The 18730-nt window shown below is 45.1% G+C and overlaps 1 protein-coding gene across 1 annotated transcript in view; it reads right to left on the bottom strand.

Moving 5' to 3' along the window:
* The window catches only part of LOC126284714 (polycystin-2-like), a 162242-nt gene that overhangs the window by 120088 nt on the left and 23424 nt on the right, over window positions 1-18730 (bottom strand). Inside the window, exon 2 of the mRNA XM_049983881.1 lies at window positions 90-214. Coding sequence (XP_049839838.1) covers window positions 90-214 — 125 coding nt within the window. The remainder of the gene's footprint in view (window positions 1-89; window positions 215-18730) is intronic.

Genomic DNA, 18730 nt, shown 5'->3' with positions numbered 1-18730 from the left:
AATAACAGGTGATGGACGGATTATGAGAAATAAGTACTGTGGCAGTAAAAACATGTAAAAGTGTTTTAAAGACAGACATTGTCACCTACGCTGTAGTGTTCCTCGGCCCGAATGGCTCCTTTTCTTCTGCAGCAGAAGAGTATGCATCGTAACAGGTAGAAAAAGTTCTGGTGAATATGGCTGGTACTTCACAAGAATCATTTCGAACCCTTAGCTGCAACAGGAAAAGAAAATCACACTCAGGGTACACCATTGTGGGCCTTGATCTGCTTGAAAAAGAATAACGCGCTTAGGCACTCCGTGAATATCATTTCAATTACGTTGGAGTGAAAGCAGCTTATTCAAAACAGCATCCTAGTTATTTTAACGATAACAGGATCTAATTTCTTTCCTTTATGACGTCTTCGCAACAGACAGTCCTCTCAGCCTTGTGGCTTGCGTACCCCATTACTGACGCACTATGTTTTTAAGTCACAATAGAGCAATATTAACTGACGGTTTGCAACAAGCCACACAATGATCACATCCACTGTTTAATTGTACCGGCACTCATAAATACCTAGTACATATATTTCACAACAACATGGATACTACTATACATTGAGGCACTCATAAATACCTAGTACATATATTTCACAACAACATGGATACTACTATACATTGAGGCATAGGCTGCCCTAACGTATCCGTCGCCGGGGTGCGAGCATTATCATGGTGCCCTCCCCTCTCCTCCACAACAAATGGTAAAGTTGTCTAGTGGGGCTTCTACTTCACTTCTACTACTCAAAAATTTAGTGGCATGATTTCGTTTTAGGATTTAGGGAAAACACATATTACTGAATCTTCATTTATTATCTCACATACAAAAGAAAAGCAGTATTGCTTTTTCCATTTAAAAGGAGAACAACAATAAAAATCTACAGAAAATCCGGGCTTTTGTTTTCGCAAAATCGTTGACAATGCCACTGATTTCAAAACTGATATCATGTTCAATACTAATTAAAGATAAATAGGTTAGTCTACATTGCGACAACGTCGATCAGAGGTAATTTTTTTTATTATTTTTAATTTAGAAAAAGCGCTTTTACTGTGAGGTACTGTGACTGGTTATCTCTGATAAATTCTAAGTGCTGTAGACAAATTCGGAAATACAGACATTAAACTGTTGGAAAATAAGTAACTTAATATGTCCAATGGAGTTGTGCAATTGTTGTTGTTGTGGTCTTCAGTCCTGAGACTCGTTTGATGCAGCAAGCTTCTTCATCTCCCAGTACCTACTGCAACCGACATCCTCTGAATCTGCTTAGTGTATTCATCCCTTGCTCTCCCGAGCCCTTGATGCCTCAGAACGTGTTCTATCAACCGGTCCCTTCTTCTGTTCGAGTTGTGGCACAAATTCCTCTCCTCTCCAATTATATTCAGTACCTCCTCACTAGTTACGTTACTCTACCCATATAATCTTCAGGATTCTTCTGTAACACTATATTTCGAAATCTCCTATTCTCTTCTTGTCTAAACTGTTTCACTTCCATACATAGCTACCCTCCATGTAAATACTTTCAGAAAAGACTTCCTGACACTTAAATCTATACTCGAAGTTAACAAATTTCTCTTTTTCAAAAACGCTTTCCTTGCCATAGCTAGTCTACATCACTTATTTTGCTCCCCAAATACCAAAACTTATTCATCATCATCATCATCATCATCATAATTTAAGACTGATTATGCCTTTCAGCGTTCGGTCTGGAGCATAGCCCCCTTATAAAATTCCTCCATGATCCCCTATTCACTGCTAACATTGGTGCCTCTTCTGATGTTAAACCTATTACTTCAAAATCATTCTTAACCGAATCCAGGTACCTTCTCCTTGGTCTGCCCCGACTCCTCCTACCCTCTACTGCTTGGGTAACCTTGCTTCTCCCATGCGTGTAACATGACCCCACCATCTAAGCCTGTTCATCCTGACTGCTACATCTATAGAGTTCATTCCCAGTTTTTCTTTGATTTCCTCATTGTGGACACCCTAATGCCATTGTTCCCATCTACTAGTCCCTGCAGTCATCCTACAGGGTGTTTCAAAAGTGACCGGTATATTTGAAACGGCAACAAAAACTAAACGAGCAGCGATGGAAATACACCGTTTGTTGCAATATGCTTGGGACAACAGTACATTTTCAGGCAGACAAACTTTAGAAATTACAGTAGTTACAATTGTCAACAACAGATGGTGCTGCGGTCTGGGAAACTCTATAGTACGATATTTTCCACATATCCACCATGCATAGCAATAACATGGCGTAGTCTCTGAATGAAATTACCCGAAACCTATGACAACGTGTCTGGCAGAATGGCTTCACATGCAGATGAGATGTACTGCTTCAGCTGTTCAATTGTTTCTGGATTCTGGCAGTACACCTGATCTTTCAAGTGTCCGCACAGAAAGAAGTCACAGGGGTTCATGTCTGGCGAATAGGGAGGCCAATCCACGTCGCCTCCTGTATGTTTCGCATAGCCCAAAGCAATCACACGATCATCGAAATATTCATTCAGGAAATCAAAGACGTCGGCCGTGCGATGTGGCTGGGCACCATCTTGCATAAACCACGAGGTGTTCGCAGTGTCATCTAAGGCAGTTTGTACCGCCACAAATTCACGAAGAATGTCCAGATAGCGTGATGCAGTAATCGTTTCGGATCTGAAAAATGGGCCAATGATTCCTTTGGAAGAAATGGCGGCCCAGACCAGTACTTTTTGAGGATGCAGGGACGATGGGACTGCAACATGGGGCTTTTCGGTTCCCCATATGCGCCAGTTCTGTTTATTGACGAAGCCGTCCAGGTAAAAATAAGCTTCGTCAGTAAACCAAATGCTGCCCACATGCATATCGCCGTCATCAATCCTGTGCACTATATCGTTAACGAATGTCTCTCGTGCAGCAGTGGTAGCGGCGCTGAGGGGTTGCCGTGTTTGAATTTTGTATGGATAGAGGTGTAAATTCTGGCGCATGAGACGAGAAGTGGACGTTGGCGTCATTTGGACCGCAGCTGCAACACGGCGAACGGAAACCTGAGGCCGCTGTTGGATCACCTGCTGCACTAGCTGTGCGTTGCCCTCTGTGGTTGCCGTACGCGGTCGCCCTACCTTTCCAGCACGTTCATCCATCACGTTCCCCGTCCATTGAAATTTTTCAAACAGATCCTTTATTGTATCGCTTTTCGGTCCTTTGGTTACATTAAACCTCCGTTGAAAACTTCGTCTTGTTGCAACAACACTGTGTTCTAGGTGGTGGAATTCCAACACCAAAAAAATCCTCTGTTCTAAGGAATAAACCATGTTGTCCACAGCACACTTGCACGTTGTGAACAGCACAGGCTTACAGCAGAAAGACGACGTACAGAATGGCGCACCCACAGACTGCGTTGTCTTCTATATCTTTCACATCACTTGCAGCGCCATCTGATGTTGAAAATTGTAACTACTGTAATTTCGAAAGTTTGTCCGCCTGAAAATGTACTGTTGTCCCAAGCATATTGCAACAAATGGTGTATTGCTATGGCTGCTCGTTTAGTTTTTATTGCCGTTTTAAATATACCGGTCATTTTTTAAACACCCTGTAGCTACTTTCATATCCGTAACCTCAACCTTGATGATAAGGTAACCTGAATCCACCCAGCTTTCGCTCCCATACAACAAAGTTGGTCGAAAGATTGAACGGTGCACAGATAACTTAGTCTTGGTACTGACTTCCTTCTTGCAGAAGAGAGTAGATCGTAGCTGAGCACTCACTGCATTAGCTTTGCTACACCTCGCTTCCAGTTCTTTCACTATGTTGCCATCCTGTGAGAATATGCATCCTAAGTACTTGAAACTGTCCACCTGTTCTATCTTTGTTCCTCCTATTTTGCACTCAATCCGTTTATATTTCTTTCCCACTGACATTACTTTCGTTTTGGAGATGCTAATCTTCATACCATAGTCCTTACATTTCTGATCTAGCTCTGAAATATTACTTTGCAAACTTTCAATCGAATCTGCTATCACAACTAAGTCATCCGCATATGCAAGACTGCTTATTTTGTGTTCACATATCTTGATCTCACCCAGCCAGTCTATTGTTTTCAACATATGATCCATAAATAAAATGAACAACAGTGGAGACAGGTTGCAGCCTTGTCTTACCCCTGAACCATGAACTCAATTGACCGTCAACTCTAACTGATGCCTGACTATCCATGTAAAGACCTTTAATTGCTTGCAAAAGTTTGCCTCCTATTCCATAATCTCGTAGAACAGACAATAACTTTCTCCTAGGAACCCGGTCATATGTCTTTTCTAGATCTATAAAGTGTAGATAGATACAGTTCCCTGTTCCACTCATAACACTTCTCCATTATTTGCCGTAAGCTAAAGATCTGGTCCTGACAACCTTTAAGAGGCCTAAATCCACTCTGATTTACTCATCTGCTACTTTAAATGTCTCATTTCTGAATCTAATACCCTCAGCATTCCCTGAGTTAATTCGACGACAGTCTATTATCCTCGGTTTTCTTTAGTTGATGTTCATCTTTATTCTCCTTTCCAGGCACTGTCCATTCCATTCAGCTGCTCTTCCAGATCCTTTGCTGTCTCTTATAGAATTACAGTGTTGTCGGAAAACCTCAAAGTTTTCATTTCTTCTATATGGATTTCAATTCCTACTCCGTGTTACTCAGGACACGAATATTTTTTCTTTTTCCCTTGGTATGCTGTGGAAAGATTGTCGCCTGACTTGAAAGTGTATTGCATACCATGTGTCGTCTCCACTTCGTGCTGCAGGAAGGACCTCCTTGAGTGATCTCCGAAGAGTGCCAACTAAACTTCTTCCATTTTGTTTCAGCTCATCTGCCACTTTCAGGAGGTGAAGAAGTTGTCAGTCATGATGTTCTGTAAGGGCGACGGCCTGTAATCTGCTGTCGTGTAAGAGAACTGTTAGCAGTGCCCCAGACAGCAGTTTAGAAGGAGACGGGGGAATTCCAAACTGTATAATATTTTATTCTAGAGCTTCTCAGTGTCACTGCGTAGGTCTGCATGTCGCCAGTCCATAGAAAACGAAAAGCCGCGCTGTGTAAAGTATCCTCCACCTCCGAATACTTCGTATTTCACGTTGTTTTTGGCTCAAAGTATCATAATATACTCTAACATCTCATGAGTAACGTCGAGGCACGCCCAGAAGCTATTTAGTGTGTGAAAAGCGGTGTTACTGATAAAAAATTGAATTAAAATGCAACTGGCTGAAAAATGACCCACATGATACTATTGGTACAACAGGCAAATTTTTCACACTTCTAAGTGAGCTAGGGGTATGAAATTTTTGTGCATTGTACAACACCACAAATGATGAAAAGTGACGGGAGCGTTTGGTCCTGCAATGATTATGGAGGGGGCTACGACCCGCGAACAACCATCGTGGGTCAAAAATGACCCACAGGGTACTTCTAGTGTTAAGCGATCTTTCGATCTGTGACAGTGTAATAATGTGTTTCCTTACGTGATTGGAATGAAAAAGCGCCGCAGTTGTTTAAATATTCCACATCCTACATACGATTTCCTGACCAATTCTGTAAATTAACTAATTCCATACGCCAAACTGTATCCTGTAAATTGTTTAAATGAACAATATTCCACACATTGAAATTTCCTGGTGATCAAAACTGTGTGCCGGACCGAGACTCGAACTCGGGCCCATTGTCTTTCGCGTGCAAGTGCTCTACCGACTTTTTTAAAAATAGTGTACTCTAGTCTCTCTTCAGAATAGATTGAACAAACTAACAGTACATATATATTCACAATGCAACAGTTATTCAAGGTATAATTTAAACATATAAAAATGATTTTTAGTTTAACAAAAATATTAAAAATACATTAAATACAACAAAATATAACACTTTCTGTCTTTTTTTTTTTTGTCGATGCATGAGAACGTTGATAAGGGTGTTGCATCATGTGACAGGTAGGCATGGCACACCCCAACTTTGAGGGGGTTCAAGGAAGACGCTGTGGAGATAACCGGCAAAAGTTTGTCGGTAAGACGGTTTTCGGGTGAGGGTGCTATGCGCCGTCTCAACTTTGTAGCAGAAGTCGAGGACTGTATGCGGACCACTCTGAAAGAGGTATTCTAAAGCCTGTCCTCGAAACCAGATGAGTGTATGGTGCTTAGCAAGAGGGCAGTGAAATGTCTGGGGCAGCAACAAGAAATCTGGGGTTACCGTCGTTGGCAGGGCACGGAGGTAAAAGTCCACGATTCGTTGGATGAGGAGCCAAACGTTTCGTTTTAGGGGGTACTTAAGACGGTGCTCGTCGGTGTCTTCGAGCTGACAGTCAGGGCAGAGTGGGGAGGTGGCCAATCCTATGCGATAAAGTCGACTATTAGTCGGGAATTTGCCATAAACTAAAACATACCAGAGCGCAGACACAGACAACGGTAAAAAGGGCGCATGCACACACCCCCAAACCGTTCGCCAGTTAATGTCAGGGTGCTGTAGCACCATGGGTTCGCAAGGGTTGGACAGCGTAAACAAACGATAATAGTCTTTTGTACGGGGAGAACGGATGATTGGAAGATCGGCCCGAACGTAGCTGAGTTCTATGAAACAATTGGCTGCATGCTACAATAATGGAGAAATAGGTGCCACATTGATCGGTGCATCGAGAGAAGGTGGTCGGAGGATATCTAAGAGACTGAGTGTTTAGGACGGGACCGGCCCTCGCCAGTGCCACAACATAGTATGGACAAAGAGTGCAGAATATCGTGTTCGCACGTTGACGAGTCCGAGGGCACCTTTTGCAGGAGGCAGTGTTAAGTGTTTTGTAGTGGACTTTGAAAAGTGCCCCTGCTGACACGAAATATCCAAAGGTTGATTGGATGCAGCGACCAAGGTGTAACGGCACTGGTAGGATCTGGGCGGCGTGTACCAGTTTAGAGGCGACATACAGGTTGGCATAGGACACACGTTGGAGTTGGTTAAGTTAAGGTGCATTTGACCGCGAACATGGTGCCGAATCGACTTCAAAAGCCACCGGTAGGCGAGGGCCACTGTGCGGTATGTGGAGCCCATAAATTCGATACCCAAGTAACGAAGGGTGGTGCTGACTAGGAGCGTGGTCGGCACCATATCCTGAGGCCACGCTCAATGTGCATCATAGTCGATTTGCGGACATTTGGAATGCTACCCGAAATACGTCCATACTGGTGGATCCATTGGATTGCGTCATAGAGTTCCGTGGAGGAGCAGGTGAGAAAGAGGAGGTCGTCCGCATAAGCCCTGCAGTGGAAGGTGCAGTCACGTAAAGTGAGACCCTGCAGTCTAAAGTTAAGACCAGTGATGAGGGGCTCAAGTGCAATGGCGTATAGTAAAGTAGACATAGGGCATCCTTGACGCACAGAGCGGCGTATAGAAATAGGTCCTACAATTCTCCCATTGATTTCTACCATCGAAACCGCGGGAAGTAGTGTCCGGCGAATGGCATCGACAAAGAGTAATGGGAACCTCATACGTGTCGCTACCATGAGGAGGAATGGGTGTTGAATGCGATGAAAGGCACTCGTGAAATCGTTGGATACCAGTGCTGCACGAAGGCGACAAACTGCCGCCAGCGCGATGAGGTCACGGCATTCTCCTAGGGCTGTTTGTAGGGTGGCTCCACAACCACGTGCAATCTACTCTGGAGAAAGGACCGTAAATAAGACGGTGCATATGGGCGCTGCTAAGAGGCTTGCATAGATTTTATAGTCTGCATTCATTAATGTAAGGGGGCGCTATGCAGAGACATGAGGCCCTCCCTTCGCCTTAGGCACAGGTAGAAGAATGTCAGTGACGAATACAGGTGGAATTGGGAAGAACGGAGTGAAGAGTTCCTGAATCATTTCCAGCCAGCGAGGAAGCATTAACGTGGTGAACGCCCGGTAAAACTCCTCGGGGAGACCATCCGGTCCTGGTGATTTGTTCTTGGCCCCCTTGTTGATCGCATCTATCACCTCTTCTGCGGTGATTGCAGACATCATGGACGTTGACTCCACTACGGTGAGGGTCCGATCAGGGGGAGGATAGAGATAATCAGGAATTGGCGTTGCCATCGGTTCGTCGCCATAAAATTGGCGATAATGTTCAGCAAAGGCAGACACCACTGCCGCCTGGGTTGTGTGGTGAACACCGTCGGAGGTAGTGATGTTGGGGACGAAAAGTCGACGTAGATGACGATGGTCGGATGCGGCATGGATGGCGTTTCGTCGTGGAGGAGGTCCTGTCGTCGGGAACGCACCACGACAGTGTGGATCATTAAGAAGGGAGGCATTAAGCTTCCAGTAAGCTCTGCTGCGCCATACTGACTGTGGCAAAGCCAGGGAGCAAATAACGGCGCAATGGTCCGAAAATGCAAGGAGGCATCTTTCTGCTTGGGAGACGTCGTTGCCAAGGTGGGCAGATACATAAAACCGGTCCAGTCTACTCGCAGAATGTGCTGTATAATGGGTAAAACCGGGGGTATTGCCTTGAATTTTCTCCCAAACGTCCACTAGATGAAAATCTTCGATTAAAGTGAGCAGCGCCGGGGATGGAGAATAACCAGACATTTGGTCCTGCGGATGGAGGACGCAGTTGAAATAACCTCCCATGATAAGGCGATCATAGCGCCCAGAAAACAGAGGCGCCACGTCATCTCCAAAAGAAGTGGACTGTTGCGTCGTTCGTGGAGCCAGACGGAGCGTGGATATTGATGATGCGCAGGTCGAAGATGGTAAGATCCATGGCCCTACCAGAGGGAAGGATTGCCGTGTCCGTGAGTGGGATTCCTTGGCGTATGTAGAAAGCCACTCCACGCTCTGACTGATCACATGTGGACGTGTATGAGTCGTAGCGTAGACCGGTGGTAGCTGGCAACACGAACTTGCTGAAGAAGGGCGACGTCGACGTCAGAGGCCCGAAGCATGTCACTTAAGAGCTGCAGCTTGGGTGCAGTGCCGATCATGTTGATGTTCAGTGTGGCGAACCGGTACGTTTGTTTCAGTGGTGGTGGATGTGCATCTACCATCACCAAGGAGAGGGCACCGACAGGAAGACCCGTCCCATCATCTGCAGTGCCTCGCTTTTGATGTTAACAGGCAGCCTCGTTCTGGGGAGGCAACTCATCCGGAGGAGGGGGCGTACCTTTCTCAACGTCGTCGGCCCATGCTCCTGTGCCGTGACTCGTCCAATGTCCATGGGAATGACATCGTGGTGAGAGAGATCTGGAGCTGTCGGCGGGGAGACAGGAGTCTCAACCTGCGCACCGATCGTTTCATTGTGGGTGGCGACCTCCATGGTGGTCCCGTCCTGCGAAACGTCTTGTTGGTTGTGAAAGCTGTCCGCCTACCTCTGTGTGGAAATGTCGGCTGGTTGGGTGTCGTCTTCGTCGTCTGGGGGGCGACGCTTTGAGAGTCCGTGGGTGAACGGCGGCGGCGTTTGCGCCTACGCGGCGAGCGTTCTTTGCGCACGTGTTCCTTAGTGTCGGACGAAAGCGTCGGTAGGTACAATGAAATTGTCAAACAGGTGTTGTGAAGAAGTACTGTTCTCCTCAGCGTCCGGTGCGGGAGCTTGTTCGGCCGCAAGGTTGTCAGGTGGGACGTCTGCACCGTCCGTAGGTGACTGGGGCGGTGGGACGTGCCGATCGGAAGGACTGGACTAAACTGTAGACGTGGCAAGAGACGCTGCGTAAGTGACCGGTAGGGCGGTCATCGTGGGTGTGACGGACGCTTCCGATAACGGGAGCTGCGCGACACATCGTTGAATACATTCAGACCGTAAATGACCTTCTTTCCCGCAGCCGGAACAGGTGCGAGGTTGGCCGTCGTACATTATAACGGCACGTAGATAGGAAGGCACGTTTTTCTGCAACTCGATGCGGACCTGTCTGACACCGTTTAAAACGGGATAGATTTGGAATTGTACCCATCGTTCGGCGACATGTTCCAGAAGTTTGCCATAGGGACGAAGCGCCGAAATGACGACGTCTGCAGGTAGTTCGAACGGCAGTTCGAAGATCCTTATCGTTCGTGTGCCGAGACGGTAACGGTTCCGACGTTGCCGTCGGAATGACAGAAACGCGGTCCACGTTTTGCCTCTTGAAGCTCCTTGTCACACGCCGCATCGTTGATCATTTTGACGTATACGGTGTTGTATTGTATGTTAACCGGGGACTTAGAAACAACGGAGACGCTCCGTCCCCGCCGCAGCCGCAGTGGTCCACAACCCCATGTACCAGCACCATTATCTACTATAGAAGATGTAAGAAGAAGGGTTAGTGAAGGTGGTAGTAATCAAAAACTTATATTATTTATTCGTGGGAATGCTATATCTGGTGCACCAAGACGACTACCGCAGTCCACTTCACCCCTCCGCCGCCCCACACAGAACACAGGGTTATTGTGCGGTTTGACCCCAGATGGACCTCCCCAGGGAACGTCGCACACCAGAGTGTAACCCCTATGTTTGCATGGTAGAGTAACGGTGGTGTACGCGTACGTGGAGAACTTGTTTGCGCAGCAATCGCCGACGTAGTGTAACTGAGGCGGAATAAGGGGAACCAGCCCGCATTCGCCGAGGCAGAGTCGTATACGGTACTGCTAACTATGGACAGGTGGATACCAATTAGATCCGTTGGTGGTATTTTAACTTCGTCGCGAATAAATCATTCTACCTCCGGAGCCTTAGGTCGGGCGAAGTCGGAACAAAAGTTGAAACGTAATGTCTAGTTGTGCGCCATGGTGGTCTAGAAGGAAAACGGCACTTCCAGCGGCCGAAGTAAACAAACACACGGTGCGCGCCTCGCCTGCAGCGCTCTGGCGCGTGACCGCCTCGCAGCACTGCCGGTGGCAGATGCCCGACTGAGCTACCCAAGCACGACTCACGACCCGTCCTCACCGCTGTAATTCGGCCAGTGCCTCGTCTCAGACCTTCGCAACTCCACAGAAGCTTTCCTGCGAGAGCTCCCTCAGTTTTCCTCGGAGCCGAGTCCGGAACGTTCCGTAGTTTTACGCACTACTGCCAACGAATGCGATTTGCAATGTGGAGCACTACAATGAACGGATGCGGCAGTGTTAATGGTGATGATATGATGACGATGATGACACTGAAATCTAGAGTCCAGAAGAAAGCAGTGCTTGCGACTGACTTGTTAATGATTATGTCTGTTCTGAGTATTAAAACAAATTTTTACATGATTTTCAGTGTAATTCATGTCTCACTCATTGAATAACTCTGTCACATCGTGATTTACTTTTTTCTGTATTTCATACTCATTGATATAAAAAACAACCGTAACTTAATATGAACTTGCACAAATACGCTCTTTCAACAAATATGTTTACTTCCGTGCTTTTTACACCACAATGTAATTCATGTCTCACTCATTGAATAACTGTGTCACATCGTGATTTACTTTTTTCTGTATTTCATATCCATTGATATAAAAAAAGAGCAGTAACTTAATATGAACTTGCACAAATACGCTCTTTCAGCAAATGTGTTTACTTTCGTGCTATTTCCACCACAATAAGCGAGGACTGCGTGCCTGTTGGCACTACTGCGAGGAAACCTTTCCACTGTTATCCGTTGGCTTTCCTTTCGTTCCTTCTTGCCGCGCTTCCCCTTCATCCCAGGAAACTAGAAAAACTTTACAAGGAATAGTGACCCATGACCATGCGTATTATAAGTTTTACTTCTAGTTTGTATGGAAAAGACACATGCAAAACAAATTGTTACTCAGCAATCAAAAAAACTGTTGAATGTAATACTCAAGGAGAATAGATCTAATCTCCATGGTAATACATTAGACTCGTTATTTCCTAAATATGGTGCAGTGTTATCTAAAATTAGCGCTTCTGTTGGTAGATTTTTGTACTTTTTGGTTACAATTTAAATTTCTAAAATTTTGACTTAAACACAACATGCCTGTGACTTTCTTATTACTAAAAAAAGTTAAGTTTTTATTGTAATAATGACATTAATCAATCTTTACTTATTTACAATTCATAAAAATAGTTAGTTGATAAAGCCTACCTCGGGAATTAATTTTAACTACGTTTCGAATTTTGCACACCGAAGTACATGACAATGAACACGAGAAAGTCCAATGGAAATAAAATAATTTTTTTCTCATTGATATTAATTTTTGTTTCAATGGCTTTCAGTTACACAAAAATTGACATAACTCTTGCAATCGTATCCCTAAATAAATATGCCATCATTTAAAAAGAGAAGCAGTATACTCTATGGTTGGTTAGCCGAGAATTCGCCACGAACAAATTCCGTTCTTCGTATTTGTCGTCTCAGACTATCACAAAAGCGATACTCAGCCAAGAATAGATGGCCCCATCAAAAATGGCTCAAATGGCTCTGAGCTCTACGGGACTCATCTTATGAGGTCATCAGTCCCCTAGAACTTAGAACTACTCAAACCTAACCCAAGGACATCACACACATCCATCCCCGAGGCAGGATTCGAACCTGCGACCGTAGTGGTCGCACGGTTCTAGACTGCAGCGCCTAGAACCGCTCGGCCACCTGGGCCGGCGATGGCCCCTTCCTCCGATGCTTTCCGACAATTACCGAACTGAAATCGTAGCGCTGCCAACATATGCAGTCTAACAATGCGTGTTGCGGTATTATTTCAGTAGGTATTTAATAACGAAATAGCCACACATTTTAACATGAACACATATGCAACGCTCTGTAACGAAATCAGACGATCGTTACGGCGCTCTGTGCTCACAATTTATCAATAGCTCAGCGCAGGTGTGTTTTCGGCACTGCCAATAGCCCGCCTCCGTATGTAGTACCTACTTTTCTCTGTTCCTACGTGTAATATTGTGTGGTATTGTACTATCTACTTACCTACAACTATAAGGGATCGTGAGGAAGACAGCAACCGTTTGTGTACTCTTACTCCACCAAGAAAAATACCCAGAAAAGTCGGCTAGACAAGAAAAAAGGAACGAACAATCATCGCAGCATCGCTCACAAAATTGTAGACATCAGCGGTTAAAGAATATGGCTTTTAAGGACTGGCTTATGCCAGACACCAATGCTTCAACTAAAGCTAAGTGTGCATTTTGCCCAGGAACATCGATGGTAGTTGAAATATCTAATTTGAAAACTCATGCCATTACCAAAAAACATATAAACAGAAAACCTGGTTCTAGCATACAAACGCCAACATTAACATCCCTTGGATTCCAAAAAGGTATAACTCCAGAAAATAAAGAAAAAACACGTGCAGAAATTAAACTTGCAGTTTTTTTGTTTTTTTTCATAACATTGCATTTTCGGTTGCTAACCACTTGATACCTTTATTAAAAGAAGGTGTGACGGACTCTAAATTAATTAAGGAAATATAGCTCAAACGAACTAAAGTAAGGGCAGTGGTAAAGAACGTTCTTGAAGAAGATCATAAAGCAGAATTAGCCCAAAATTTACCAAAAATATAGTTTTGGTCAGAAAGGGCGAGATAACCGACATTTCGACGGTCAAAACTGCTGGCGTTGTGGTAAACTATTTTGATCAAGAAGCTCAAAAAATGTGTAGCACATTTTGGGAGTTGCACAACGTCTTCAAGGAAAGAACCGATGCTGATGATATTCCCACAGGCAGTGACGAGAGTTTATACAGATTTTTTATCGATTCATTCACCAGCTATATGTCCCACTGAAAAATGTTATAGGCTTTGGTTCAGATGGATGTAACGTCATGATGCGTGAAAACGACCCGGTAAAAACTAGATTACAACATGATTTTAAAGGAATCACAATAGTGAAATGTGTTTGTCTCTCAGCCCAGTTGTGTGCCAGCGAAGCATGTAAACATTTACCTGAAAGTGTAGAGCAACTAGCTCGTGGTATTTATTACTTTTTAAAACACCGTGATAAACGCCAGTTTGATTTTCGTAAGCTCCAGTCGTTTGTTGAAGTGGAGCCCCACAAAATTCTTAGGCAATCTAAGACAAGATGGCTTTCATTGTCAACAGCGAGCGAGTTTTCAGTACGGTTAATTTGATAAAAACAGACATAAGAAACCGGCTAACTGTGGAAAGTGTGAACGGGTCACTTCTTGATGCAGAGAGCATGAAAGGGCTAACACGTATTGGAAACTGCGTCCACTTTGAACCGACAAAAGACATGTATAGCCGTACGACTAGCGAAAAATTATACGGCGAAATAAATAAGAACGATTCAGAAAGGCTCAGGCTGTACCTGATATAATATCTGGAGACATAAACTAAGACTAGAAAATACAACAAAAAATTTCAAAGTTGTATGCAAATGTAGATTAGATGGTGCCACGATTGAGTGATCTGTGGTGTTGTCGTAGCCTAAGTCGCATCTCTAATGGCAGATCAGGAATGAAAAACGCTTCAACGTCACCAAACATTTGCCAAAGTAACAAAGAGATTTTCTGGCTAATGAGAGGGGAGTATATTCCAGGCAGCTAACAACACAGTTACCTAAAGTGCCTTAAAGATCATCTAACTATTAATAATATATCATGTATCTGTGTAATTTCATAAATTAATAAATTATCACCTAATTGTTATATCTCGTGGTTAAATTATTTATGAATGTGCGTTCTCATTTTACCTCAATTATAATGCGCTTATGCGAATCCTTGTTTCTTCTGAGACTGAAATAAAATTATATCATAGTTGTTAATCGATATTAAGTAAGCACTCACCGCATTTCACTTCGTCTCATCTAACCGCCTCAACACCCGAGACGAGTAATGTGTTCAGAATTTGGGACTTGTAAATATGGCCACCATAACATTTTATTAGTTTAACTCAAAATTTTTAAATTAACGAATGCCTGCTAAATTCACACTCATTTAGCATGTCTTATTTTTGGTTATATGACATTTTAAAAGCTTGATAAATGTACGAGGTTTGAAAGCCAAGGTACGAGATTTTTAGTTGTTTATGAACGAGGAAGAAAGTTCTATGGTAGGCAACCCTGACTCGATCTCCACGATATAGCCCTGACTAAGCACCATTTGAATTTCATCTGTTTCCAGAACTAAGGGAAAGTGATGAGATGTTGATAGAAACTGTTATTAGTTGATTTAACAGTGAGGCGGCAGAGTTCTGTGATTCTGGGATCCAAAAGCTGGTGCCACGACTTGACAAATAATTAAATATTCATGGTGACTTTTATGAAAAGTGAAAAAAAGCGTATATTGTAGTTTGTGATGCAATTTAGGTTCATAAATAAAGTATCTCGTAGTCCATTACAAATCGGTTGCCGGCCGAAGTGGCCGAGCGGTTTTAGGCGCTTCAGTCTGGAACCGCGCGACCACTACGGTCGCAGGTTCGAATCCTGCCTCGGGCATGGATGTGTGTGATGACCTTAGGTTAGTTAGGTTTAAGTAGTTCTAAGTTCTAGGGGACTGATGACCTAAGATGTTAAGTCCCATAGTGCTCAGAGCCACAAATCGGTTCTTAAGTAAAAAAAAAAAAAAAAAAAAAAAAAAAAAAAAAAAAAAAAAAAAACACCTTCGTATTACAACCCACTATGTGTCACTCACATAGGGATTGTGAAGATAAGATTAGAATAATTACAGCACGCACAGAGGGTTTTAGACAAGCGTTCTTCCCGTGCTCCCTATGTGAAAGGAGTGGGAAGAGACCTTAATAACTTGTACTATGGGATGCAATCTCTGCCATGTACCTCACGGTGGTTTGCAGAGTATAGATGTAGATGTAGCTGCCGTGAAACCATATATCTGCTTACTCACACACAAACTTATCGATGCATCATATAATAGAGACATCTACTTTCACCACATAAATCAACGTTTATGCGCTCGTAACCTCATTGGCAAAACATTTATGCCGTACACTGAAGTAGCACACCCTGTTACTCTAAAATAATTAACCATACTCAGAATAATGTTGTTCGGGAGAGAACCTTAGTGTGATGTGTCACTGAAGCTACTTATTTATGTAATAAATAAGTCAAAGATTACTTACGGCATGTTGTTAGCTTCTGACGCTAATCGGTGGTGAAAGGAGGAAAGTGGCGTCACAAAGTTAAAACGTTAGTAACTTTTGTAGCATGGCGTTTTTCCCTTCGTCTCATGTATTCGTGGAATTCCAGTAACAGGGGAGGGAGTGTACAGACTCGAGACAAACATAACTCACTTACACGCATCAGGCACCTCTTCAATAGCAACCGCCGCATTGTAGCTCTCGTCTCCAAGCGCAGGGACATCGTGGCACCCATCACACCCCAAAAGGTTAAAATTTAAACTACTTCACACACAAAATAGATTATAACCTAAACTAACCTAACTTCCTGGACACAGCAAAAACTGGCGAATGAGATCGGACACACTGTTATCCATTTGTCGGCCGACGATATCGGGCTGCCTCTGGCGACGGCGTCTGACGACCGTTGTCGCCACTGTGAACACAGCCCAAGCGTGTACATTTGTTTGTGCGAGACAGATTTTAGAATTTGCTGTTAAGTTTTATTGTGACACTGTGGTGGCCCACGTCCCTACCAAAGTCACCCACCCTCAACGCCAAATGCTTCCTCCACAGGCCGTCCTTCTTCTTTGCGAATCTCGCAGGCTCTACCGCTCCTTCCTCTGCACCCGTGACTGGAATACACTCATCTGCCACCAGCAGTTACGACGACACATCCAGAGCCTCCTTACAACAAAGAACCGCCAGGACTGGCGCCAGACATGCACATGCCTCAACTCCACCCTCCCTATCAACTCCTCCAAGTACTGGTCAACCTTCCAGCGCCTTATTGGTAGCCATCCCACCACGCATTACCCTATTCTCCACGACAATCGTCCCTTCCCTGACAACCTCAGTAAGGCTAACCATTTTGCTTCCCACCTCTCCGAGGTCTTCTCCATTCCTGACGATCCCCATTTTGATTACTCCCTCTTCCCCACCATCCTTGACCACACTGATACCTCTGTTCCACCGCTCGCTACTAGTTTACAGTACTTGGATAAGTTACCCCTCTCAGTCATAAACACTCCCATCACTGCACTCGACATAACACTCGTCCTCCGCTCCAAATTCAACACTGCCCCTGGTCGTGTTTGCATAACCTACCACTACCTAAAAGAATCCCCCCTCCCATCCTCCTGGCTGTCCTTGCTACCCTGTACAATGTCCTCCTCTCCACTGACTTTTACCCCAACCTGTGTAAGACATCCCATGTCCTGCTGTTCCCTAAACCCAACAAACCCCCTCTGATATTTCTTCCTGTCGTCCCATCTGCCTCACCTCTGTTCAGTAAGGTCTTCGAGACCATCCACTCCCACTGTATTCACCACCACCTTAACCAGCACCACCTCCTTCCCCTCACCCAGTGTGGCTTCCAGCCTTCCTTCTCAGCCGATGACCAGCTCCTTAACCTTACCAGTCGCTCCAATGTCTTTATTTCCCTTGACCTCCAGAATGCCTATGACTGTGTCTGGAATCCCTGGCTCCTCTACAAACTGCAGACCTATGCTCTCCCTATCAATTTCGTCCATCTCGTTGCTTCCTTCCTATCCCATCGTCCCTCCTATGTAACTATCCACAATTCCAACTTCCGTACCTTCTATCACTCTGCCAGCATGCCTCATGGCTCCACACTTTCCCCTCTCCTCTTCCTCCTGTACACTGCTGATATGTCCAAATCTCCCGTACCTTTTCATCTCCTCCAATTTGCTGATGACACTACATTATTGGTCCTTTGTCCTACCCTTCAATGGTCCCAACATACCCTCCAAACCCACTTCGATCAGTTCACTACTTGATGCAACCAGTGGTTCCTTTGTATCAACCCCTCTGAGACCCAGGTGATCGTCATAGGCCACACCACCTGCTCCTTCTGTCTCCAACATTTCTACCTAACCATGTTCGGCTGTCCTATCCACCTCACTCCTACCCTCAAATACCTTAACCTCACCCTTGCCCTCCACTTATCTGGACTTCCCATCTCCTTACAATCCAACACAAAACCCACAACAGACTCTGCCTCCTGAAACTCCTGTCCGGCTGGACATGGGGACTGCATCCCTCCACCATACTTCACACCCCATCCTCAGTTATGCCAGTGTCACTTGGATTTCCGCCCCTCCCATGTTCTATAAGGCCCTGCAAATCCTAGAACGCCATACACTCCGCCTCGCCTTCCATATCCATCTTCTGTCCCTCACGCGCACCCTCTATGACCTCATTCCCTTCTCCCACCTTCTCCTTGTCCTCGAACACATCCGCATCCTGTATATCATCTGCTGACTCGATCCCCCCCACCCCCTGGTGTCCACCTTCTTCTCCACCCCCAGCCCATTGCCACGCCTTTACCTTCGTATCCAGCCATTTCTCCATATCCACACCCTTCCCCTCCTTTCCCAATGCAACTTCCTGCTCCTACTCCCCTCAATGATGAGCTTCGCCCTGACATCTACGCCTCCTACCAACTCTAACCCCACGTTTGTCCTCCCTCCTCTTCAGGGCTCCCTCTCCTCCCCCTCCCTTCCCCTGAGCAGCTTACTCCCTCCTACACCCCCTCCTTCTCCTCTGCTCCCCTTCTATATCTCTGCACTCCCTGCTGCCTTGTCTTCCCTCTTCAACTCCTACCCTGCCCATCTCCTGCCTCTTGGTGCACCCCTTTTCCTCTTCCTCTCACCCCCATCTCCCTCCCCTCTTTTTCCCTCCT

Source organism: Schistocerca gregaria, chromosome 1, assembly GCF_023897955.1.
Source record: "Schistocerca gregaria isolate iqSchGreg1 chromosome 1, iqSchGreg1.2, whole genome shotgun sequence".
NCBI classification, from domain to species: Eukaryota; Metazoa; Arthropoda; class Insecta; order Orthoptera; family Acrididae; genus Schistocerca; species Schistocerca gregaria.
The sequence above is the reverse complement of the archived record's forward strand: the minus strand, read 5'-3'. Positions and strand labels throughout refer to the sequence as shown.